Source organism: Bombina bombina, chromosome 4, assembly GCF_027579735.1.
Source record: "Bombina bombina isolate aBomBom1 chromosome 4, aBomBom1.pri, whole genome shotgun sequence".
NCBI classification, from domain to species: Eukaryota; Metazoa; Chordata; class Amphibia; order Anura; family Bombinatoridae; genus Bombina; species Bombina bombina.
In genome coordinates this window covers 1,052,920,293-1,052,945,605 of record NC_069502.1, presented here as the reverse complement: position 1 = coordinate 1,052,945,605, position 25,313 = coordinate 1,052,920,293, and the positions used below count along the sequence as shown (strand labels likewise).

The following is a 25,313-nucleotide window of genomic DNA, read 5'->3' as shown; positions in this document are numbered from 1 at the left end:
AGTCCATAGTCCCTGAGCCTTCAGGGAGTTCCAGACTGCGCCCCAGCCTAGAAGGCTGGCGTCTGTTGTTACAATCGTCCAATCTGGCCTGCGAAAGGTCATCCCCTTGGACAGATGTGGCCGAGAAAGCCACCATAGAAGAGAATCTCTGGTCTCTTGATCCAGATTTAGCAGGGGGGACAAATCTGAGTAATCCCCATTCCACTGACTTAGCATGCACAATTGCAGCGGTCTGAGATGCAGGCGCGCAAATGGTACTATGTCCATTGCCGCTACCATTAAGCCGATTACTTCCATGCACTGAGCTACTGACGGGTGTGGAATGGAATTAAGGACACGGCAAGCATTTAGAAGTTTTGATAACCTGGCCTCCGTCAGGTAAATTTTCATCTCTACGGAATCTATAAGAGTCCCTAGAAAGGGAACCCTTGTAAGTGGTAATAGAGAACTCTTTTCCACGTTCACCTTCCACCCATGCGACCTCAGAAATGCCAGAACTATCTCTGTATGAGACTTGGCAGTTTGAAAACTTGACACTTGTATCAGAATGTCGTCTAGGTACGGAGTCACCGCTATGCCTCGCGGTCTTAGTACCGCCAGAAGTGAGCCCAGAACTTTTGTAAAGATTCTTGGAGCCGTAGCTAATCCGAAGGGAAGAGCTACAAACTGGTAATGCCTGTGTAGGAAAGCAAATCTTAGGTACCGATAATGATCCTTGTGAATCGGTATGTGAAGGTAGGCATCCTTTAAGTCCACAGTGGTCATGTACTGACCCTCTTGGATCATGGGAAGGATGGTTCGAATAGTTTCCATTTTGAATGATGGAACTCTTAGGAATTTGTTTAGGATTTTTAAGTCCAAGATTGGTCTGAAGGTTCCCTCTTTCTTGGGAACCACAAATAGATTTGAATAGAATCCTTGCCCGTGTTCCGTACGCGGAACTGGGTGGATCACCCCCATTAGTAAGAGGTCTTGTACACAGCGTAGAAACGCCTCTTTCTTTATTTGGTTTGCTGATAACCTTGAAAGATGAAATCTCCCTCGTGGAGGAGAAGTTTTGAAGTCCAGGAGATATCCCTGAGATATGATCTCCAACGCCCAGGGATCCTGGACATCTCTTGCCCAAGCCTGGGCGAAGAGAGAAAGTCTGCCCCCCACTAGATCCGTTTCCGGATAGGGGGCCCTCTCTTCATGCTGTCTTAGGGGCAGCAGCAGGTTTCTTGGCCTGCTTGCCCTTGTTCCAGGACTGGTTAACTTTCCAGCCCTGTCTGTAACGAGCAACAGCTCCTTCCTGTTTTGGAGCGGAGGAAGTTGATGCTGCTCCTGCCTTGAAGTTACGAAAGGCACGAAAATTAGACTGTTTGGCCTTTGATTTGGCCCTGTCCTGAGGTAGAGCATGGCCCTTACCTCCCGTAATGTCAGCTATAATTTCTTTCAAGCCGGGCCCGAATAAGGTCTGCCCTTTGAAAGGAATATTAAGCAATTTAGATTTAGAAGTCACGTCAGCTGACCAGGATTTAAGCCATAGCGCTCTGCGCGCTTGGATGGCGAATCCGGAGTTCTTAGCCGTAAGTTTGGTTAAATGTACGACGGCATCAGAAACAAATGCGTTAGCTAGCTTAAGTGCTTTAAGCTTGTTCATAATTTCATCCAATGGAGCTGTGCGAATGGCCTCTTCCAGAGACTCAAACCAGAATGCCGCCGCAGCAGTGACAGGCGCAATGCATGCAAGGGGCTGTAAGATAAAACCTTGTTGAACAAACATTTTCTTAAGGTAACCCTCTAATTTCTTATCCATTGGATCTGAAAAGGCACAACTATCCTCCACCGGGATAGTGGTACGCTTAGCTAAAGTAGAAACTGCTCCCTCCAACTTAGGGACCGTCTGCCATAAGTCTCGTGTGGTGGCGTCTATAGGAAACATTTTCCTAAATATGGGAGGAGGGGAAAAAGGCACACCAGGTCTATCCCACTCCTTGCTAATAATCTCTGTAAGCCTTTTAGGTATGGGAAACACATCAGTACACACCGGTACCGCAAAGTATCTATCCAACCTACATAATTTTTCTGGAATTGCAACCGTGTTACAATCATTCAGAGCCGCTAATACCTCCCCTAGCAATATGCGGAGGTTCTCAAGCTTAAATTTAAAATTAGAAATCTCTGAATCCAGTCTCCCTGGATCAGATCCGTCACCCACAGAATGAAGCTCTCCGTCTTCATGTTCTGCAAACTGTGACGCAGTATCTGACATGGCTCTCACCTCATCCGCGCGCTCTGTCCTTAACCCAGAGCTATCGCGCTTGCCTCTTAATTCTGGCAATTTAGATAATACTTCTGTCATAACAGTAGCCATGTCTTGCAAAGTGATTTGTAAGGGCCTCCCTGATGTACTTGGCGCCACAAAATCACGCACCTCCTGAGCGGGAGGCGAAGGTACTGACACGTGAGGAGAGTTAGTCGGCATAACTTCCCCCTCGTTGTCTGGTGATAATTTCTTTACATGTAAAGATTGACTTTTATTTAAAGTAACATCAATGCAATTAGTACACAAATTTCTATTGGGCTCCACATTGGCCTTTAAACATAGTGAACAAAGAGATTCATCTGAGTCAGACATGTTTAAACAGACTAGCAATGAGACTAGCAAGCTTGGAAATACTTTTCTAAATAAATTTACAAGCAATATAAAAAACGCTACTGTGCCTTTAAGAAGCATAAAAAGCTGTCACAGTTGAAATAACAATGAACCAAAATAGTTATAGCAACCAATTTTTCACAGTAAATGTATTAAGTTAGCAAAGGATTGCACCCACCAGCAAATGGATGATTAACCCCTAATACCCAAAAACGGATAACAATTTAATAATTAACGTTTTTAACACAGTCAAAACACACTGTCACAGGTCTGCTGTGACTGATTACCTCCCTCAAAATGAATTTTGAAGACCCCTAAGCTCTCAAGAGACGATCTGGATCATGGAGGATGAAGTAGACAGATTGTGACTGAATTTTTACTGCGCAAAAAAGCGCTAAAATAGGCCCCTCCCACTCATATTACAACAGTGGGGAAGCTCAGATAACTTTTTCTATGCAGAAAACAAAGATGGCCATGTGGTAAAAATCATGCCCCAATAAGTTTTATCACCAAGTACCTCACAAAAAACGATTAACAAGCCAGTAAACGTTTTGAACCTACATTTTAAAAGTTATGAAGTGTTATTAATAAGCCTGCTACCAGACGCTTTCACTGCAGTTAAGGCTCATACATTATTTCAGTATTAACAGTATTTTCAGAGTCAATTCCATTCCTTAGAAAAAACATAATTTATGTAAGAACTTACCTGATAAATTCATTTCTTTCATATTAGCAAGAGTCCATGAGCTAGTGACGTATGGGATATACATTCCTACCAGGAGGGGCAAAGTTTCCCAAACCTCAAAATGCCTATAAATACACCCCTCACCACACCCACAATTCAGTTTAACGAATAGCCAAGAAGTGGGGTGATAAAAAAGTTCGAAAGCATATAAAATAAGGAATTGGAATAATTGTGCTTTATACAAAAATCATAACCACCACAAAAAAAGGGTGGGCCTCATGGACTCTTGCTAATATGAAAGAAATGAATTTATCAGGTAAGTTCTTACATAAATTATGTTTTCTTTCATGTAATTAGCAAGAGTCCATGAGCTAGTGACGTATGGGATAATGATTACCCAAGATGTGGATCTTTCCACGCAAGAGTCACTAGAGAGGGAGGGATAAAATAAAGACAGCCAATTCCTGCTGTAAATAATCCACACCCAAAATAAAGTTTAATGAAAAACATAAGCAGAAGATTCAAACTGAAACCGCTGCCTGAAGTACTTTTCTACCAAAAACTGCTTCAGAAGAAGAAAATACATCAAAATGGTAGAATTTAGTAAAAGTATGCAAAGAGGACCAAGTTGCTGCTTTGCAAATCTGATCAATCGAAGCTTCATTCCTAAACGCCCAGGAAGTAGAAACTGACCTAGTAGAATGAGCTGTAATCCTTTGAGGCGGAGTTTTACCCGACTCAACATAGGCAAGATGAATTAAAGATTTCAACCAAGATGCCAAAGAAATGGCAGAAGCTTTCTGGCCTTTTCTAGAACCGGAAAAGATAACAAATAAACTAGAAGTCTTTCGGAAAGACTTAGTAGCTTCAACATAATATTTCAAAGCTCTAACAACATCCAAAGAATGTAACGATTTCTCCTTAGAATTCTTAGGATTAGGACATAATGAAGGAACCACAATTTCTCTACTAATGTTGTTGGAATTCACAACTTTAGGTAAAAATTCAAAAGAAGTTCGCAACACTGCCTTATCCTGATGAAAAATCAGAAAAGGAGACTCACAAGAAAGAGCAGATAATTCAGAAACTCTTCTGGCAGAAGAGATTGCCAAAAGGAACAAAACTTTCCAAGAAAGTAATTTAATGTCCAATGAATGCATAGGTTCAAACGGAGGAGCTTGAAGAGCCCCTAGAACCAAATTCAAACTCCAAGGAGGAGAAATTGACTTAATGACAGGTTTTATACGAACCAAAGCTTGTACAAAACAATGAATATCAGGAAGATTAGCAATCTTTCTGTGAAAAAGAACAGAAAGAGCAGAAATTTGTCCTTTCAAGGAACTTGCGGACAAACCTTTATCTAAACCATCCTGAAGAAACTGTAAAATTCTTGGAATTCTAAAAGAATGCCAAGAAAAATGATGAGAAAGACACCAAGAAATATAAGTCTTCCAGACTCTATAATATATCTCTCTGGATACATATTTACGAGCCTGTAACATAGTATTAATCACAGAGTCAGAGAAACCTCTTTGACTAAGAATCAAGCGTTCAATCTCCATACCTTTAAATTTAAGGATTTGAGATCCTGATGGAAAAAAGGACCTTGCGACAGAAGGTCTGGTCGTAGCGGAAGAGTCCACGGATGGCAAGAGGCCATCCGGACAAGATCCGCATACCAAAACCTGTGAGGCCATGCCGGAGCTACCAGCAGAACAAACGAGCATTCCTTCAGAATCTTGGAGATTACTCTTGGAAGAAGAACTAGAGGCGGAAAGATATAAGCAGGATGATACTTCCAAGGAAGTGATAATGCATCCACTGCTTCCGCCTGAGGATCCCGGGATCTGGACAGATACCTGGGAAGTTTCTTGTTTAGATGAGACGCCATCAGATCTATTTCTGGAAGCTCCCATATTTGAACAATCTGAAGAAATACCTCTGGGTGAAGAGACCATTCGCCCGGATGCAACGTTTGGCGACTGAGATAATCCGCTTCCCAATTGTCTATACCTGGGATATGAACCGCAGAGATTAGACAGGAGCTGGATTCCGCCCAAACCAGAATTCGAGATACTTCTTTCATAGCCAGAGGACTGTGAGTCCCTCCTTGATGATTGATGTATGCCACAGTTGTGACATTGTCTGTCTGAAAACAAATGAACGATTCTCTCTTCAGAAGAGGCCAAGACTGAAGAGCTCTGAAAATTGCACGGAGTTCCAAAATATTGATCGTAATCTCACCTCCTGAGATTCCCAAACTCCTTGTGCTGTCAGAGATCCCCACACAGCTCCCCAACCTGTGAGACTTGCATCTGTTGAAATTACAGTCCAGGTCGGAAGCACAAAAGAAGCCCCCTGAATTAAACGATGGTGATCTGTCCACCACGTTAGAGAGTGTCGTACAATCGGTTTTAAAGATATTAATTGAGATATCTTTGTGTAATCCCTGCACCATTGATTCAGCATACAGAGCTGAAGAGGTCGCATGTGAAAACGAGCAAAGGGGATCGCGTCCGATGCAGCAGTCATAAGACCTAGAATTTCCATGCATAAGGCTACCGAAGGGAATGATTGTGACTGAAGGTTTCGACAAGCTAAAATCAATTTTAGACGTCTCTTGTCTGTTAAAGACAGAGTCATGGACACAGAATCTATCTGGAAACCAAGAAAAGTTACCCTTGTCTGAGGAATCAATGAACTTTTTGGTAAATTGATCCTCCAACCATGATCTTGAAGAAACAACACAAGTCGATTCGTATGAGATTCTGCTAAATGTAAAGACTGAGCAAGTACCAAGATATCGTCCAAATAAGGAAATACCACAATACCCTGTTCTCTGATTACAGACAGAAGGGCACCGAGAACCTTTGTAAAAATTCTTGGAGCTGTAGCTAGGCCAAACGGCAGAGCCACAAACTGGTAATGCTTGTCCAGAAAAGAGAATCTCAGGAACTGATAATGATCTGGATGAATCGGAATATGCAGATAAGCATCCTGTAAATCTATTGTGGACATATAATGCCCTTGCTGAACAAAAGGCAAGATAGTCCTTACAGTTACCATTTTGAACGTTGGTATCCTTACATAACGATTTAATATTTTTAGATCCAGAACTGGTCTGAAGGAATTCTCCTTCTTTGGTACAATGAAGAGATTTGAATAAAACCGAATCCCCTGTTCCAGAACTGGAACTGGCATAATTACTCCAGCCAACTCTAGATCTGAAACACAATTCAGAAATGCTTGAGCTTTCACTGGATTTACTGGGACACGGGAAAGAAAAAATCTCTTTGCAGGAGGTCTCATCTTGAAACCAATTCTGTACCCTTCTGAAACAATGTTCTGAATCCAAAGATTGTGAACAGAATTGATCCAAATTTCTTTGAAAAAACGTAACCTGCCCCCTACCAGCTGAGCTGGAATGAGGGCCGCACCTTCATGTGGACTTAGAAGCAGGCTTTGCCTTTCTAGAAGGCTTGGATTTATTCCAGACTGGAGATGGTTTCCAAACTGAAACTGCTCCTGAGGATGAAGGATCAGGCTTTTGCTCTTTGTTGAAACGAAAGGAACGAAAACGATTATTAGCCCTGTTTTTACCCTTAGATTTTTTATCCTGTGGTAAAAAAGTTCCTTTCCCACCAGTAACAGTTGAGATAATGGAATCCAACTGAGAACCAAATAATTTGTTACCCTGGAAAGAAATGGAAAGTAGAGTTGATTTAGAAGCCATATCAGCATTCCAAGTTTTAAGCCATAAAGCTCTTCTAGCTAAAATAGCTAGAGACATAAACCTGACATCAACTCTGATAATATCAAAAATGGCATCACAGATAAAATTATTAGCATTCTGAAGAAGAATAATAATATTATGAGAATCATGATCTGTTACTTGTTGTGCTAAAGTCTCCAACCAAAAAGTTGAAGCTGCAGCAACATCAGCCAAAGATATAGCAGGTCTAAGAAGATTACCTGAACACAGATAAGCTTTTCTTAGAAAGGATTCAATTTTCCTATCTAAAGGATCTTTAAACGAAGTACCATCTGACGTAGGAATAGTAGTACGTTTAGCAAGGGTAGAAATAGCCCCATCAACTTTAGGGATTTTGTCCCAAAATTCTAATCTGTCAGACGGCACAGGATATAATTGCTTAAAACGTTTAGAAGGAGTAAATGAATTACCCAATTTATCCCATTCTCTGGAAATTACTTCAGAAATAGCATTAGGAACAGGAAAAACTTCTGGAATAACCACAGGAGATTTAAACACCTTATCTAAACGTTTAGAATTAGTATCAAGAGGACCAGAATCCTCTATTTCTAAAGCAATTAGTACTTCTTTAAGTAAAGAACGAATAAATTCCATTTTAAATAAATATGAAGATTTATCAGCATCAATCTCTGAGACAGAATCCTCTGAACCAGAAGAGTCATCAGAATCAGAATGATGATGTTCAATTAAAAATTCATCTGTAGAGAGAGAAGTTTTAAAAGATTTTTTATGTTTACTAGAAGGAGAAATAACAGACATAGCCTTCTTGATGGATTCAGAAACAAAAACAGAATTTATGTTTACCTGATAAATTTCTTTCTCCAACGGTGTGTCCGGTCCACGGCGTCATCCTTACTTGTGGGATATTCTCTTCCCCAACAGGAAATGGCAAAGAGCCCAGCAAAGCTGGTCACATGATCCCTCCTAGGCTCCGCCTACCCCAGTCATTCGACCGACGTTAAGGAGGAATAATAGCATAGGAGAAACCATATGGTACCGTGGTGACTGTAGTTAAAGAAAATAAATTATCAGACCTGATTAAAAAACCAGGGCGGGCCGTGGACCGGACACACCGTTGGAGAAAGAAATTTATCAGGTAAACATAAATTCTGTTTTCTCCAACATAGGTGTGTCCGGTCCACGGCGTCATCCTTACTTGTGGGAACCAATACCAAAGCTTTAGGACACGGATGAAGGGAGGGAGCAAATCAGGTCACCTAAATGGAAGGCACCACGGCTTGCAAAACCTTTCTCCCAAAAATAGCCTCAGAAGAAGCAAAAGTATCAAACTTGTAAAATTTGGTAAAAGTGTGCAGTGAAGACCAAGTCGCTGCCCTACATATCTGATCAACAGAAGCCTCGTTCTTGAAGGCCCATGTGGAAGCCACAGCCCTAGTGGAATGAGCCGTGATTCTTTCGGGAGGCTGCCGTCCGGCAGTCTCGTAAGCCAATCTGATGATGCTTTTAATCCAAAAAGAGAGAGAGGTAGAAGTTGCTTTTTGACCTCTCCTTTTACCTGAATAAACAACAAACAGGGAAGATGTTTGTCTAAAATCCTTTGTAGCATCTAAATAGAATTTTAGAGCGCGAACAACATCCAAATTGTGCAACAAGCGTTCCTTCTTTGAAACTGGGTTCGGACACAGAGAAGGTACGATAATCTCCTGGTTAATGTTTTTGTTAGAAACAACTTTTGGAAGAAAACCAGGTTTAGTACGTAAAACCACCTTATCTGCATGGAACACCAGATAAGGAGGAGAACACTGCAGAGCAGATAATTCTGAAACTCTTCTAGCAGAAGAAATTGCAACTAAAAACAAAACTTTCCAAGATAATAACTTAATATCAACGGAATGTAAGGGTTCAAACGGAACCCCCTGAAGAACTGAAAGAACTAGATTGAGACTCCAAGGAGGAGTCAAAGGTTTGTAAACAGGCTTGATTCTAACCAGAGCCTGAACAAAGGCTTGAACATCTGGCACAGCTGCCAGTTTTTTGTGAAGTAACACCGACAAGGCAGAAATCTGTCCCTTCAGGGAACTTGCCGATAATCCTTTTTCCAATCCTTCTTGAAGGAAGGATAGAATCCTAGGAATCTGAACCTTGTCCCAAGGGAATCCTTTAGATTCACACCAACAGATATATTTTTTCCAAATTTTGTGGTAAATCTTTCTAGTTACAGGCTTTCTGGCCTGAACAAGAGTATCGATAACAGAATCTGAGAAACCTCGCTTCGATAAAATCAAGCGTTCAATCTCCAAGCAGTCAGCTGGAGTGAAACCAGATTCGGATGTTCGAACGGACCCTGAACAAGAAGGTCTCGTCTCAAAGGTAGCTTCCAAGGTGGAGCCGATGACATATTCACCAGATCTGCATACCAAGTCCTGCGTGGCCACGCAGGAGCTATCAAGATCACCGACGCCCTCTCCTGATTGATCCTGGCTACCAGCCTGGGGATGAGAGGAAACGGCGGGAACACATAAGCTAGTTTGAAGGTCCAAGGTGCTACTAGTGCATCCACTAGAGCCGCCTTGGGATCCCTGGATCTGGACCCGTAGCAAGGAACTTTGAAGTTCTGACGAGAGGCCATCAGATCCATGTCTGGAATGCCCCAAAGTTGAGTGACTTGGGCAAAGATTTCCGGATGGAGTTCCCACTCCCCCGGATGCAATGTCTGACGACTCAGAAAATCCGCTTCCCAATTTTCCACTCCCGGGATGTGGATAGCAGACAGGTGGCAGGAGTGAGACTCCGCCCATAGAATAATCTTGGTCACTTCTTCCATCGCTAGGGAACTCCTTGTTCCCCCCTGATGGTTGATGTACGCAACAGTCGTCATGTTGTCTGATTGAAACCGTATGAACTTGGTCCCCGCTAGCTGAGGCCAAGCCTTGAGAGCCTTGAATATCGCTCTCAGTTCCAGAATATTTATCGGTAGAAGAGATTCTTCCCGAGACCAAAGACCCTGAGCTTTTAGGGATCCCCAGACCGCGCCCCAGCCCATCAGACTGGCGTCGGTCGTGACAATGACCCACTCTGGTCTGTGGAATGTCATCCCTCGTGACAGGTTGTCCAGGGACAGCCACCAACGGAGTGAGTCTCTGGTCCTCTGATTTACTTGTATCTTTGGAGACAAGTCTGTATAGTCCCCATTCCACTGACTGAGCATGCACAGTTGTAATGGTCTTAGATGAATGCGCGCAAAAGGAACTATGTCCATTGTCGCTACCATCAACCCGATCACTTCCATGCACTGAGCTACGGAAGGAAGAGGAACGGAATGAAGTATTCGACAAGAGTCCAGAAGCTTTGTCTTTCTGGCCTCTGTTAGAAAAATCCTCATTTCTGAGGAGTCTATAATTGTTCCCAAGAAGGGAACCCTTGTTGACGGGGATAGAGAACTCTTTTCCACGTTCACTTTCCAGCCGTGCGATCTGAGAAAGGCCAGGACGATGTCCGTGTGAGCCTTTGCTCGAGGGAGGGACGACGCTTGAATCAGAATGTCGTCCAGGTAAGGTACAACTGCAATGCCCCTTGGTCTTAGCACAGCTAGAAGGGACCCTAGTACCTTTGTGAAAATCCTTGGAGCAGTGGCTAATCCGAAAGGAAGCGCCACGAACTGGTAATGTTTGTCCAGGAATGCAAACCTTAGGAACCGATGATGTTCCTTGTGGATAGGAATATGTAGATACGCATCCTTTAAATCCACCGTGGTCATGAATTGACCTTCCTGGATGGAAGGAAGGATAGTTCGAATGGTTTCCATCTTGAAAGATGGGACCTTGAGAAATTTGTTTAAGATCTTGAGATCTAGGATTGGTCTGAACGTTCCCTCTTTTTTGGGAACTATGAACAGATTGGAGTAGAACCCCATCCCTCGTTCTCTCAATGGAACAGGATGAATCACTCCCATTTTTAACAGGTCTTCTACACAATGTAAGAACGCCTGTCTTTTTATGTGGTCTGAAGACAACTGAGACCTGTGGAACCTTCCCCTTGGGGGAAGTCCCTTGAATTCCAGAAGATAACCCTGGGAGACTATTTCTAGCGCCCAAGGATCCAGAACATCTCTTGCCCAAGCCTGAGCGAAGAGAGAGAGTCTGCCCCCCACCAGATCCGGTCCCGGATCGGGGGCCGATATTTCATGCTGTCTTGGTAGCAGTGGCAGGTTTCTTTGCCTGCTTTCCCTTGTTCCAGCCTTGCATTGGTCTCCAAGCTGGCTTGGCCTGAGAAGTATTACCCTCTTGCTTAGAGGACGTAGCACCTTGGGCTGGTCCGTTTTTACGAAAGGGACGAAAATTAGGTCTATTTTTTGCCTTGAAAGGCCGATCCTGAGGAAGGGCATGGCCCTTACCCCCAGTGATATCAGAGATAATCTCTTTCAAGTCAGGACCAAACAGCGTTTTCCCCTTGAAAGGAATGTTTAGTAGCTTGTTCTTGGAAGACGCATCAGCCGACCAAGATTTCAACCAAAGCGCTCTGCGCGCCACAATAGCAAACCCAGAATTCTTAGCCGCTAACTTAGCCAATTGCAAAGAGGCGTCTAGAGTGAAAGAATTAGCCAATTTGAGAGCATTGACTCTGTCCATAATCTCCTCATAAGGAGGAGAGTCACTATCGAGCACCTTAATCAGTTCATCAAACCAGAAATATGCGGCTGTAGTGACAGGGACAATGCATGAAATGGGTTGTAGAAGGTAACCCTGCTGAACAAACATCTTTTTAAGCAAACCTTCTAATTTTTTATCCATAGGATCTTTGAAAGCACAACTATCCTCTATGGGAATAGTGGTGCGTTTGTTTAAAGTAGAAACCGCTCCCTCGACCTTGGGGACTGACTGCCATAAGTCCTTTCTGGGGTCGACCATAGGAAACAATTTTTTAAATATGGGGGGAGGGACGAAAGGAATACCGGGCCTTTCCCATTCTTTATTAACAATGTCCGCCACCCGCTTGGGTATAGGAAAAACTTCTGGGAGCCCCGGCACCTCTAGGAACTTGTCCATTTTACATAGTTTCTCTGGGATGACCAAATTTTCACAATCATCCAGAGTGGATAATACCTCCTTAAGCAAAATGCGGAGATGTTCCAATTTAAATTTAAAAGTAATCACATCAGATTCAGCCTGCTGAGAAATGTTCCCTAAATCAGTAATTTCTCCCTCAGACAAAACCTCCCTGGCTCCCTCAGATTGGGTTAGGGGCCCTTCAGAGATATTAATATCAGCGTCGTCATGCTCTTCAGTAACTAAAACAGAGCATCCACGCTTACGCTGACAAGGGTTCATTTTGGCTAAAATGTTTTTGACAGAATTATCCATTACAGCCGTTAATTGTTGCATAGTAAGGAGTATTGGCGCGCTAGATGTACTAGGGGCCTCCTGAGTGGGCAAGACTCGTGTAGACGAAGGAGGGAATGATGCAGTACCATGCTTACTCCCCTCACTTGAGGAATCATCTTGGGCATCATTGTCATTATCACATAAATCACATTTATTTAAATGAATAGGAATTCTGGCTTCCCCACATTCAGAACACAGTCTATCTGGTAGTTCAGACATGTTAAACAGGCATAAACTTGATAAGAAAGTACAAAAAACGTTTTGAAATAAAACCGTTACTGTCACTTTAAATTTTAAACTGAACACACTTTATTACTGCAATTGCGAAAAAACATGAAGGAATTGTTCAAAATTCACCAAACTTTCACCACAGTGTCTTAAAGCCTTGAAAATATTGCACACCAATTTTGGAAGCTTTAACCCTTAAAATAACGGAACCGGAGCCGTTTTAAGCTTTAACCCCTTTACAGTCCCTGGTATCTGCTTTGCTGAGACCCAACCAAACCCAAGGGGAATACGATACCAAATGATGCCTTCAGAAGTCTTTTATCAGTATCAGAGCTCCTCTCACATGCGACTGCATGCCATGCCTCTCAAAAACAAGTGCGCAACACCGGCGCGAAAATGAGACTCTGCCTATGCTTTGGGAAAGCCCCTAAAGAATAAGGTGTCTAAAACAGTGCCTGCCGATATAATTATATCAAAATACCCAGAATAAATGATTCCTCAAGGCTAAATAAGTGTTAATATCAATCGATTTAGCCCAAAAAATGTCTACAGTCTAAATAAGCCCTTGTGAAGCCCTTATTTACAATCGTAATAAACATGGCTTACCGGATCCCATAGGGAAAATGACAGCTTCCAGCATTACATCGTCTTGTTAGAATGTGTCATACCTCAAGCAGCAAAGGACTGCAAACTGTTCCCCCAACTGAAGTTAATGCTCTCAACAGTCCTGTGTGGAACAGCCATGGATTTTAGTTACGGTTGCTAAAATCATTTTCCTCATACAAACAGAATTCTTCATCTCTTTTCTGTTTCTGAGTAAATAGTACGTACCAGCACTATTTGAAAATAACAAACTCTTGATTGAATAATGAAAAACTACAGTTAAACACTAAAAAACTCTAAGCCATCTCCGTGGAGATGTTGCCTGTACAACGGCAAAGAGAATGACTGGGGTAGGCGGAGCCTAGGAGGGATCATGTGACCAGCTTTGCTGGGCTCTTTGCCATTTCCTGTTGGGGAAGAGAATATCCCACAAGTAAGGATGACGCCGTGGACCGGACACACCTATGTTGGAGAAATCTCTTATGTTATCAGGAACATTCTGCACCTTAGATGTTGAGGGAACTGCAACAGGCAATGGTACATTACTAAAGGAAATATTATCTACTTTAACAAGTTTGTCATGACAATTAATACAAACAACAGCCGGAGGAATAGCTACCAAAAGTTTACAGCAGATACACTTAGCTTTGGTAGTTCCAGCACTAGACAGCGATTTTCCTGAAGTATCTTCTGACTCAGATGCAACGTGAGACATCTTGCAATATGTAAGAGAAAAAACAACATATAAAGCAAAATTGATAAAATTCCTTAAATGACAGTTTCAGGAATGGGAAAAAATGCCAATAAACAAGCTTCTAGTAACCAGAAGCAAAGAAAAAATGAGACTGAAATAATGTGGAGACAAAAGCGAAGCCCATATTTTTTGGCGCCAAATAATACGCCCACATTGTTTGGCGCCTAAATGCTTTTTGGCGCTAAAAATGACGCCACATCCGGAACGCCGACATCTTTGGCGCAAAAGGATGTCAAAAAATGACGCAACTTCCGGCGACACGTATGACGCCGGAAACAGAAAAGATTTTTTGCGCCAAAAAAGTCTGCGCCAAGAATGACGCAATAAAATGAAGCATTTTCAGCCCCCGCGAGCCTAACAGCCCACAGGGAAAAAAAGTCAAATTTTTAAGGTAAGAAAAAATTATTGATTCAAACGCATTATCCCAAATATGAAACTGACTGTCTGAAAATAAGGAATGTTGAACATTCTGAGTCAAGGCAAATAAATGTTTGAATACATATATTTAGAACTTTATAAATAAAGTGCCCAACCATAGCTTAGAGTGTCACAGAAAATAAGATTTACTTACCCCAGGACACTCATCTACATGTTTGTAGAAAGCCAAACCAGTACTGAAACGAAAATCAGCAGAGGTAATGGTATATAAATAAGAGTATATCGTCGATCTGAAAAGGGAGGTAAGAGATGAATCTCTACGACCGATAACAGAGAACCTATGAAATAGACCCCGTAGAAGGAGATCACTGCATTCAAGGCAATACTCTCCTCACATCCCTCTGACATTCACTGCACGCTGAGAGGAAAACCGGGCTCCAACTTGCTGCGGAGCACATATCAACGTAGAATCTAGCACAAACTTACTTCACCACCTCCATAGGAGGCAAAGTTTGTAAAACTGAATTGTGGGTGTGGTGAGGGGTGTATTTATAGGCATTTTGAGGTTTGGGAAACTTTGCCCCTCCTGGTAGGAATGTATATCCCATACGTCACTAGCTCATGGACTCTTGCTAATTACATGAAAGAAATACATTCAGTGTACACACACTCATCAGCCTAATACCAGTCGCTATCACTGTATTTAAGGCTGAACTTACGTTACATTGGTATCAGCAGTATTTTCTCAGTCAATTCCATTCCTCAGAAAAATAATTTACTGCACATACCTTGTTTGCAGGGGGGCCCTGCATGCTATTCCCCTTTTCTGAAGTTACCTCACTCCTCAGATGAGAACAGCCAGTGGATCTTAGTTACGTCTGCTAAGATCATAGAAAACGCAGGCAGATTCTTCTTCTAATGCTGCCTGAGAACAAACAGCACACTCCGGTGCCATTTAAAATAAAAAAATTTTGATTGAAGAAATAAACTAAGTTAAAAAACACCACAGACCTCTCACAACGACCTATCTTTAGTTAGGCTGCAAGAGAATGACTGAATATGACATGTGAGGGGAGGAGCTATATAGCAGCTCTGCTTGGGTGATCCTCTTGCAACTTCCTGTTAGGAAGAGATATATTCCATAAGTAATGGATGACCCGTGGACTGACTACACTTAACAAGAGAAAGTTAGTGTGTTCCTATAGTACTATTGTTAAAAGTCTACTTTGCCTTTAACAATTTTGAGCAATTCCCAGATGACATGCAAATGGGGTTGCCACGTCAGCCATGTTTTTCTGGCCTGTTATGATTTACACATGCTGCAGGGAGGAGCATGGATTGTGCCCTTAAACAGCATATGAATAAAGTCCCTGGACAGTACTATTCATGTTGCTCCCTGCACACCCTGCAGCATGTGTAAATCATAACTGGCCAGAAAACCACAGCCAAGGATGGAACCATATATGCAAAAGACATCATACAATAAACTAAATAATGTTCACAGAATCTTACAATAACTCCTTTAGAAATATACTTTAATTGAAACCTGCCAGCCTTTTGTTAATTACCTCTCATGCTCCTCAGTGAGCCTCTGATAGTCAGACGATAACATGGTATGTTTCTTGTTTTCCTGAAACATTTTGCCTTGCTCTTCTTTCAGCGCTTTTTCCAGTTCCTCTAACTGACCCTTCTGCTTCAGCAGCTGATTATATCTGCAAAAAGAACGCAAGTGCATTTAATTATTCCTTTATACACATCAAGACACAATGGGGGTATTTTTTTAATTTCCTTTATAAAAGAATCTGCAGTATCACAAGCCTAAATTTTATATCCTGATAAACATCCAACAAATGTTCTTAAACTTACAGAGTATAATATATATATATATATATATGTATGTTACGGGTAAAGTCAGATATTGGGTAAGATCATAAGATCATCAAGTCACCGCATCAAACATATATACGATGCACTGTAAATTCCCCCATCATCACTTTCTTTTTTGCCTCCGCATGGGGGGCGGTTCAAAGGGGGGCAAACCTCATTCCCCAAGGTTCACTTGGGGTGGATGCCAGTGGATCAGTGGGGCGCCTGCCGCTTTCCTTGATCCCCCCAGGCTGAGGCAAAAGAAATAGTGTAGATGGGGAATTATAGTACATTAGGCTTTACCCAGAGCCGCTTGGGTAATATCCGTTTTACCCGGGTAATCCTACGATTACCAACATTTCTTTACCTGTAACACACACATTACCTGTAACATATATATATATATATATACACACACATACACACATACATATACTAAAACTGATTACTACATTGGAAAATATAAGTATTATAAGTATTTAAACTGTAATTTTTGTTTGTAAAATTGTCATTGCTTTTGGGCATGTCTGAATCGCACTGGCAAACTCCTTAAAACCTATTTTAGTATATTTAGTTTATCTCCTATGTTGTTGCCAATTAGGGACATATATATATATAATACTAGATTATCAGTCTGAAAATGTATTTTCTTGCTGTACATACTTTACTATGGTTTGAAATAACAAAATATCAGCTTAGTCCAGGGGTACACTCCATGTAAACCTCCCCCATGTCTCCTATGCTGCTGCCAAATCAGAGGCCATATGTAAATGAGCGTGTGCCCTGATGTGAACTAACATTGTAGAATTACACAACTATATACAATTGTTCGTAACCAATCTGTAACGTGTTTAATGGCTGCTTTTCTGATATGTGGCAACATGCCAACTTTTCCTTTGGAGGTGTTGAAAAGGAAAGAAAAACTTTATAATGTGAATTACAGCAACAGCATGTCATTTAAGTAATGCATATACTATTTTGAGACAGGCATAAAAAAATCAGGGGTGTTACGTAAATTTAAAGTATGTTCTAAGGAATACCATTTTAATGCAATGAAAACAAAGTATGTCACCTTTTTTTGTTACTCTTTTAATGTGTATTTTTTAGAATAGGAAATACAATATAGATATTGTAATGTGGATTTTTGACCACTGGATGGCAGCAGAGATGAGTAAAATGTATTTGAATGCCCACACATGAGTAACTATTCAATCAAGGTGTAAGGTTTTATATGTGTGTTTGTGCAATATTATATCTTTAGCATGATTAAGGGCTTATTGTAGCCCGAAACTTTGCAGTTTTATGGAACTGTCACTGAAATAACGTATTATTCACTGCAACAGGAGTGCTGTTGTTTTTTCTATTATTATTTTTATTAGACAGAAACTTGTAGTATTCACTGCAACAGGAGTGCTGTTGTTTTTTCTATTATTATTTTTATTAGACAGAAACTTGTTAGACTTTACAATGTCAAAAAACTGTATTTCCCTTCATATATTTTATTTATTTTTAAAGAAAAAGTATGAACACTCTTGGAGAGGCCAAAACATATCTAAATAAAAGAACCCTTGTTTGGAGTCTCTCTCTTCCAAACAAAACTGGCAAAAAGGCAATGTTGTCCTTAGCCAAGAATTGCAAAGTACAGGAAATTGAATAATTCACAAACCACAGTAATTTTGTTTGGTAAATACAAGTCATGTTTGCAAGCAAGTTTTTGTTTCCAAAAAAATGAGGGATATTCACAACTTCTGATCTTTTGAATACTGATAGACATTGAGGCCTACATTACACATAAAGTGCAAAAATGTAAGATGGTTATTGGCATAAAATATATTGCTTTTCAATACCGTTTGCATTTTTGGATGGTTGATATTTATTGTACAGTGCTCATGTCGGACACAGTGGATGGGTAATTTCTATCAGGTAATAGATTTCTGCACCAATATCACACATGTCAGATAACACAAATGAGCAAAGCTGATCAAGTATAAAAATTCTGTTCAGGTACTGGTGCTTTTCATTTAATTCTATTGCATTTTTAGCAAGCGCTAAAAGTTAATACGTTTTCAGACGTGTTAACCCCATTGCTACTGGGATTTAAGAGAAGGACCTGCAGCTCGGACATATATAAAGGTCATGCACTACAATAGGCAAAGTACCACAACGTATATATACGTCATTTAGGTATACGGGGTTAAATGAAGATAGGTTTAATTTGCTGCGTATTTGAGTTATGAGAGAAGAGAGAGAGTTCCATTAATGCATGAGAAATTGACTTATGGTGGTTCTCCCTACAGAACGCAATGACAGAAATGAAAAATATTCAAGCTGAATATAGTTTTCATTAAATTTAGATTGACGGGAATAGGCGACATTATTTCCAATCAGTTAATTTCGGTGAAGAATTACATGGAAATTACAAATATTACCTGTCTTCAAGATCCTTATGTTCCACCTCCAGATTTTTGTGGGCAGACTTCAGATTCCCATGCTTGGAGATCAGCGACTCATACTCAGCAGCTTGCCGCTCATGCACTTGTGCTAATTTCTCATGATCCTTAACTAGCAAGTCATACATGGATTTAAGTTCCTCTTGATCCTTAACAAGAGATTCATTTTCACTCTCTAGGCCAGACTGCTGGACAAGCAGCTGTGAATTTTGGTTCATAAGTGATGTTCTTTCTGAATTGAGTGTAGAATTTTCAACCTGGAGATTAATGTAAAATACTGTAGTTTGACAATATAAAAATCCCCATTAAAAATAATCATTATAGAAAAATGTAAACTGCAAAAGAAGCTAAATCATAAAATTACAATCAGGGCTGGAACTTTCCACTAGTCCTAAACTTGTACAAAACTGAAGCAGAGAACTAAGAAATTTAACATTAAAGGAACTAGTAACTTTTGTCTCTAACTGACATATAAAAATATGTCGGGAAACCATTTTGACTTTTTTGGTTTGTTCAAATACCGAACCCTCATTTTTTTCTTTCATGAATTAGATAGAGCATGCAATTTTAAGCAACTTTATAATTTACTCCTATTTTTGTTTTAGCACCCTGGACATTGCTTGCTGATTGGTGGCTGCATTTAGCCACCAATCAGCAAGCGCTACCAAGGTGCTGAACCAATGATGGGCCGGCTCGTAAGCTTGCATTCCTGCTTTTTCAAATAAAGATACCCAGAGAACAAAGAAAAAATAATAGTAGTAAATTAGAAAGTTGCTTAAAACTGAATGATGAAATTAAAAAAATGTGGGTTCAGTATCCCTTTAACAATGCAGTGCTTAACATAGCCAATCAGGTGTAAGCAGTGCTTTATTAGCCAATCAAGTGAAATTGTTGTGCGTTTGTGTAGCTTCTTAATATCTAAAACAGATTTGCTATAGCTTCCCTCTCTGTCATACCTACAACTCATAATAAATTGAATTTATGTAAACATATATTTATTTAATGTATTAAATACATATAAATTGGAGAGGATTTTTTTCTGTACATTTAATCTAAAGAAGGCACCATAAGGAATATGCATTTATATCTGTAGTCTTTACCAGTCTCAAAATATGTAAAAAGTTGAAGAATAAAAACTTTCACTGTGCACACAGTGACACAAAATAGATCACATTTTTTCACAGAAAACCTACATTTTATAAGGGAGCACAGAAGTTTGGGTCTGGATATGGAAATTTGCCTCACAGTACTTTTAAACAGCTAAGGCATTGTGAAGCTCATTTGCATATCCTTACCCAGAATCCCTTGCTCTAATGTTCATTTAGAATTCTTGTGGAAACAGACATGGATGTTTTATACAATAATTAAAATGTTATTGCTGTAAATGTTACAGGCAAATTTTACCTGAAGTTTGGCATTTTGAGTCTGCAAGTTTGTACTTTGCATCTGCAGTGAGATGGTTTGCTTCTGAAGTGTCATGATTTGTGCTTGCAAATTATCATTTTGAGTTTCCATTTGCTTCAGTTGAGTTTTTAGTGCTTGTTTCTCTGCCTGCAGAGTAGCGTTCTTAGGAAAGAAAAAAAGAAATCACATGAACAAGCACAAAATAAGGTGCTGAAAAGTAGGTACATATGTAACAGAAATGTAAAATAAGTACAAAATTATTTATGTTAAAGGCTAAATATTAAATCTAATATGAAATCATGGTATTCCTCACCATCCTAGACTGGAAGTTCCCACAGGAATAGGGCCCTAAATTCCACCTATATTTGTAAGTCAAATTTTGTTTTGTTTCTTACAAGTTTCGTATCATTGTTTTACTTATATCAATTGTACACATGGCCAGTGCTGTGAAATATGATGGTGCTTTATAAATAAAGTGTAATAATAATAATCCCAACCAACTAATAAGCATAAGCTACGGGAAATTAAGACACTCAAATACTTTGTTTAATTTATGAATCTAAAGGTTATATTCAAATCTTGGTTTCTTGAGCAGCAACTCAAATAGAACACATATCCACAAGTAAATCTTAACATATATGTAATTATCTTGGAATATACAAGCGAGTGTTATGGGGAGACCTGCCACCCCTAAAAAATACGGTAATACAGCAATGTCATGTAGTTATATATTAAATAAAGCTAAGCAAAATGTTTAAGGAAAGTCTAGAAATTGTGCACCATGGTTTTTAAAAGTTTTTTTTTGTCAGAGAACTCACTATATGCTACTTCTAATTATATTATTTGATCAATTAATATTCTCATTAAGGGCACACCACTTATGACAAACACATCTGAAATGCTTTTCAAATTGTTGAACATATAAAACCCAATGTTTCTTTCATGATTCAGATAGAGTATTCAATTTTAATCAATTGTCCAATTTACTTATATTATACAATTTGCTTAATTCTCTTAATATCCTTTGTTGAATGAGCAGCAATATGCTATTGGAAGCTAGCTGAATAATGCAGTTAGCAGCTAGTGCAACAAAGAGACTGAAACAAATTAGATAATAGAAGTTGTTTAAAAAACAAAATTTATGTTTACCTGATACATTTATTTATTTCTTGACACGGTGAGTCATTGGATCATCATCAATTACTGTTGGGAATATCACTCATGGCTAGCAGGAGGAGGCAAAGAGTACCACAGCAGAGCTGTTAAGTATCACTTCCCTTCCCACAAACCTCAGTCATTCGACCGAAGGAAAGGAGAGAAAAAAAATAACACAAGGTGCAGAGGTGCCTGAGGTTTATATAAAACAATCCCGTCTAAAAAACAGGGAGGGCAGTGGACTCACCGTGTCAAGAAATAAATACATTTATCAGGTAAACATAAATTTTGTTTTCTTTCTAATGACACGGTGAGTCCACGGATCATCATCACTTACTGTTGGGAATCAATACCCAAGATAAAGGGCACAGATGATACGGAAGGGACAAGACAGGTAAGCTAAACAGAAGGCACCATCTTGAAGACCCTTTCTCCCAAAGGAAACCTCAACTCGAGGCAGAAATATAAATTATGCTTACCTGATAATTTTATTTTCTTCTGATGGAAAGAGTCCACAGCTGCATTCATTACTTTTGGGAATTAAGAACCTGGCCACCAGGAGAAGGCAGACACCCCAGCCAAAGGCTTAAATACTCCTCCCACTCCCCTCATCCCCCAGTCATTCTGCCGAGGAACAAGGAACAGTAGAAGAAATATCAGGGTGAAAGGTGCCAGAAGAATAAAATAAAGACGCCCCACATAAAAAATTACGGGTGGGGAGCTGTGAACTCTTTCCATCAGAAGAAAAGAAAATGATTAGGTAAGCATAATTTATGTTTTTCTTCTTAAATGGAAAGAGTACACAGCTGCATTCATTACTTTTGGGAAAACAATACCCAAGCTATAAAGGACACTGAATGCCAAGACGGGAGGGTACATTAGGCAGCCCATTCTGAGGGCACCAGGCCTGAAACCACTGCGCACAAAAAAAAAAACAACTTCGTCCGAAGCCTAGAAGACTTTAAAAGGAAAAAGTCCAGAGGACATTGACCCGCAGGTAGTCCAGAGCCTAGCTAGAGACCACAAAATCGTCTCAACTGAGCCAACAGGCCTCCAGGAGACATCGTCGCCCAACAGTCTGTCCCACACCCCTCTCTAAAGAAGGCAACACCAGCCTAAACTCCCAAAGGGATAGGATCAGGAGAACCGAAAGAAAAAAACGAAAGGTCACAAATCCATAAAGGAAAACCCCCCAGAGCAACCCCAGCTCACAAGGGCCCAAATGGGTCCTGACAGACAAGGGGAGACTACGCATAGACCAGGAGAAACCGGAGGTATAGGACCGGGCATAGGAACAGAGAAAACTTTCTCTCAAACGTCGTGCAAAAGCACTAAAAGACAACAGAAGACGGAGTCCTCACATAGTCCGAACTTGGAACACTGAAGTATTCCGCAACAAAAAAAAGTGTAACAGACCCAGACGAAAACCCATGAGTCAAGAACACGCCGCCACAGAGAATACTTGCTGAGAGCAAAAGTGGCCAGCAAAACAACAGATTGCAAAAGACAACTTCCAGACAGAGGGTACTCTAGGCAATCCAAGCCGCCAGACCTACCCACAGGTCTTCCAAAAAAGGGGGAATCATAACCTCCATGAGGTCCCCCAAGAAAGAGAAGTGACACCCAGGACCTGAGGTGGAGCAATCCTAGACCCTCTGCATGTAAGCTTAGGAAGCTAGGTAGCTAGCTACTATGCCCACCTAGATCCTGGAGATGACATCTCTCAGAACCCCCTCCCAGGGAGGCCAGCCCCAGCAATGGCAGGTCTGAAACAGGGGAAGAGAAGAACCACAAAACCAGCTCAAAAGTGAGTGGAAGAATGGCCACAGCCAATCCAACAGAGCACAGGTGCAACTCGACTCCTTAGAACAGACAACAGGACCGCAGACCCAAAGAATCTAGCAAAAAGGTCCAACTTAGTCTTGACACAGAGCCAGCAAGACTCCAAATCTTACGTAACAGAGAGAATATCCCTCTCAGCTAGGGAAACTCACAGGTCCCATCTCTTGATCCAGGAGAAGCTTTAAGAAAGGGACCACATCTCCCTAAAAGGTAGACTAAGCTCTCACCCAAGAAGGGGGAAGGGTTCAAAGGCAGCACCTTCCACAAGCCACAGGCTAAAGAAGAGGTCAATCCCCAACTCAGAAGCCCTGCTAAAGGAGATTCCCATAAAAACTAGCCTGGCAACACACAACCAATGTGCAATAGTAGCAGCAGTGACACTGCTTGTCCATTCACCTGCAGAGCAGTGAATTCAATGGATACTACAGCAAGCTGACCAAGGGAAGCCGCCTAAGGTGCGAAACAAGCCCAATGAGCAACGACACTCAGAAAACCTGGCCAATTAAGACCAGGTCAAGTAATCCGAGTAAAAGGACATAGCCCAAGTTTCCAGGAACTAGGGAACCCCGAACCAACCCTGGAGCCCAGAGGTCCGGTAACAACCCACAACGGGATCCACAAGGAAAAATGCTGAATGAAACCCAGCACCGGAAGCCCCAGGGAGAACAGATCCGAACCCCCAATTGTTTAGCCAAACAATACCAGCAAACACCCCATCCATAGGGGATATAATGCACTATCCAGATCAACCCAGATAACTAGAAAAATTTGCAAGTCCCAACCTAAGGAAGAGACCACCCCTTGCCGAAGTCCCACTCTCCAAAAGAGCCAAGGCAGAAAAGGTCATACAACGATGCTAGAGCTTCTAGACTCACCAACAGCCTCAGGACAATAAGGCAAGGGGTTACCTCAAGGTCAAAACCACTCGAGCAAAGGCTGGTCTCCATATCACCTCCGTACAAGCGGATGATCACAGGGAGAAACAGGCGCAAACCAACTCCTAGCAAACCCAAGGAGACCACACCCAGTGTCCCTTAACAGGGAACAAACATCTCCCAGGCCCCTGAAAGGAGACCTAACATGGAGATCTCAAAGGATGACCAAAAAGACTCAGAAAAACAGCTAGACAGTACACAGTCGATGTGCAATAGCTGTAGATGGTTACATCTGCAACCTAACCGCTGCAAGGCAGCCAAACTACCCTTCAAACTACTAGCTGCTGCCAAGTCCAAAGGACAATCCCCGAGCCTCAAAAGAAAAAGGCTAAACCGCTCACTTGGCGGTAAGAAGGCGCTAAGCCCTCCAACTCTCCACCACGTGGGAGAGGAACTCTAGAGTCCGACAATACCAGACACCAGAGATAATGACGCAGCAGAAACTCTACTGACCCAGTCATCCAAATTGAAGGCTATAAGGAATGAGACAATCCTTCCTGCCTTGTAGCTCTAGAATGCTTTGTTGAATGTAGGATCTAAAAAAAAGAACAGTCAGGAGACTACGTCATCCCCACATGTCTAATGAGGCGCACCATTCGAAGCAGACTGAAAATTCCCGTATCCGAGAAGGATAGGATCATTTAGTAACTGAAAATCATGTCTGAGTAAGATGCGAAGGCGCGCCACTCTGTAACGAAAGGCACAACACTCAGCGACAGTTACATCCACAGGGAACTGTACAGGCCCTCCCCAAGGCGGTAGACCCGGGACAAAAGTGCACGAGCACAATCGCGCATAAACGTCTGGAATCTACAGACGAATAATCGCCAAGAATATGTGGAAGCGAAAACATGCTTCAACCTCCGGGGGGGAACAAGCCGCCCCGCGTGGAGGAATAATCAAAATCTGGGTTAAAATTCTAGAAATATGGAATAAAAAGCGCAGAGTAAAACACCAAACTCCTGATATACCTAAAAAGTCCCTAATATAGGCATGTGAAAAACAGGTAAAATTAAGTTTAAACAGGAGCGCTGTAGCTAAAGGTGAATGTGAAACAATTTAAAACAGGTGATAAATTCCAAAAGATACGTGTTAAAACATCAATGTTGATAAATATTGTAATAGTGACAAATGCTTAGTGATAAGGTTATTCGTGCATATTGTGAATAATCAGAAAAAAGGCTTGGTAAAGCAAAATAAACTTAAATAAACAGTGACAAGTAGAGTGTAGTTTAGCAAGGCTCTGCCTAAAAATATTTAA

General features: G+C 41.1%; 1 protein-coding gene across 1 annotated transcript in view; it reads right to left on the bottom strand.

Annotated features, from left to right (window-relative positions):
• Positions 1-25,313, bottom strand: part of CCDC88A (coiled-coil domain containing 88A) — a 424,707-nt gene that overhangs the window by 74,978 nt on the left and 324,416 nt on the right. Inside the window, exons 19-21 of the mRNA XM_053712191.1 lie at positions 20,121-20,282; positions 18,696-18,973; positions 15,969-16,112 (exon numbers count right to left, since the gene is read on the bottom strand). Coding sequence (XP_053568166.1) covers positions 15,969-16,112; positions 18,696-18,973; positions 20,121-20,282 — 584 coding nt within the window. The remainder of the gene's footprint in view (positions 1-15,968; positions 16,113-18,695; positions 18,974-20,120; positions 20,283-25,313) is intronic.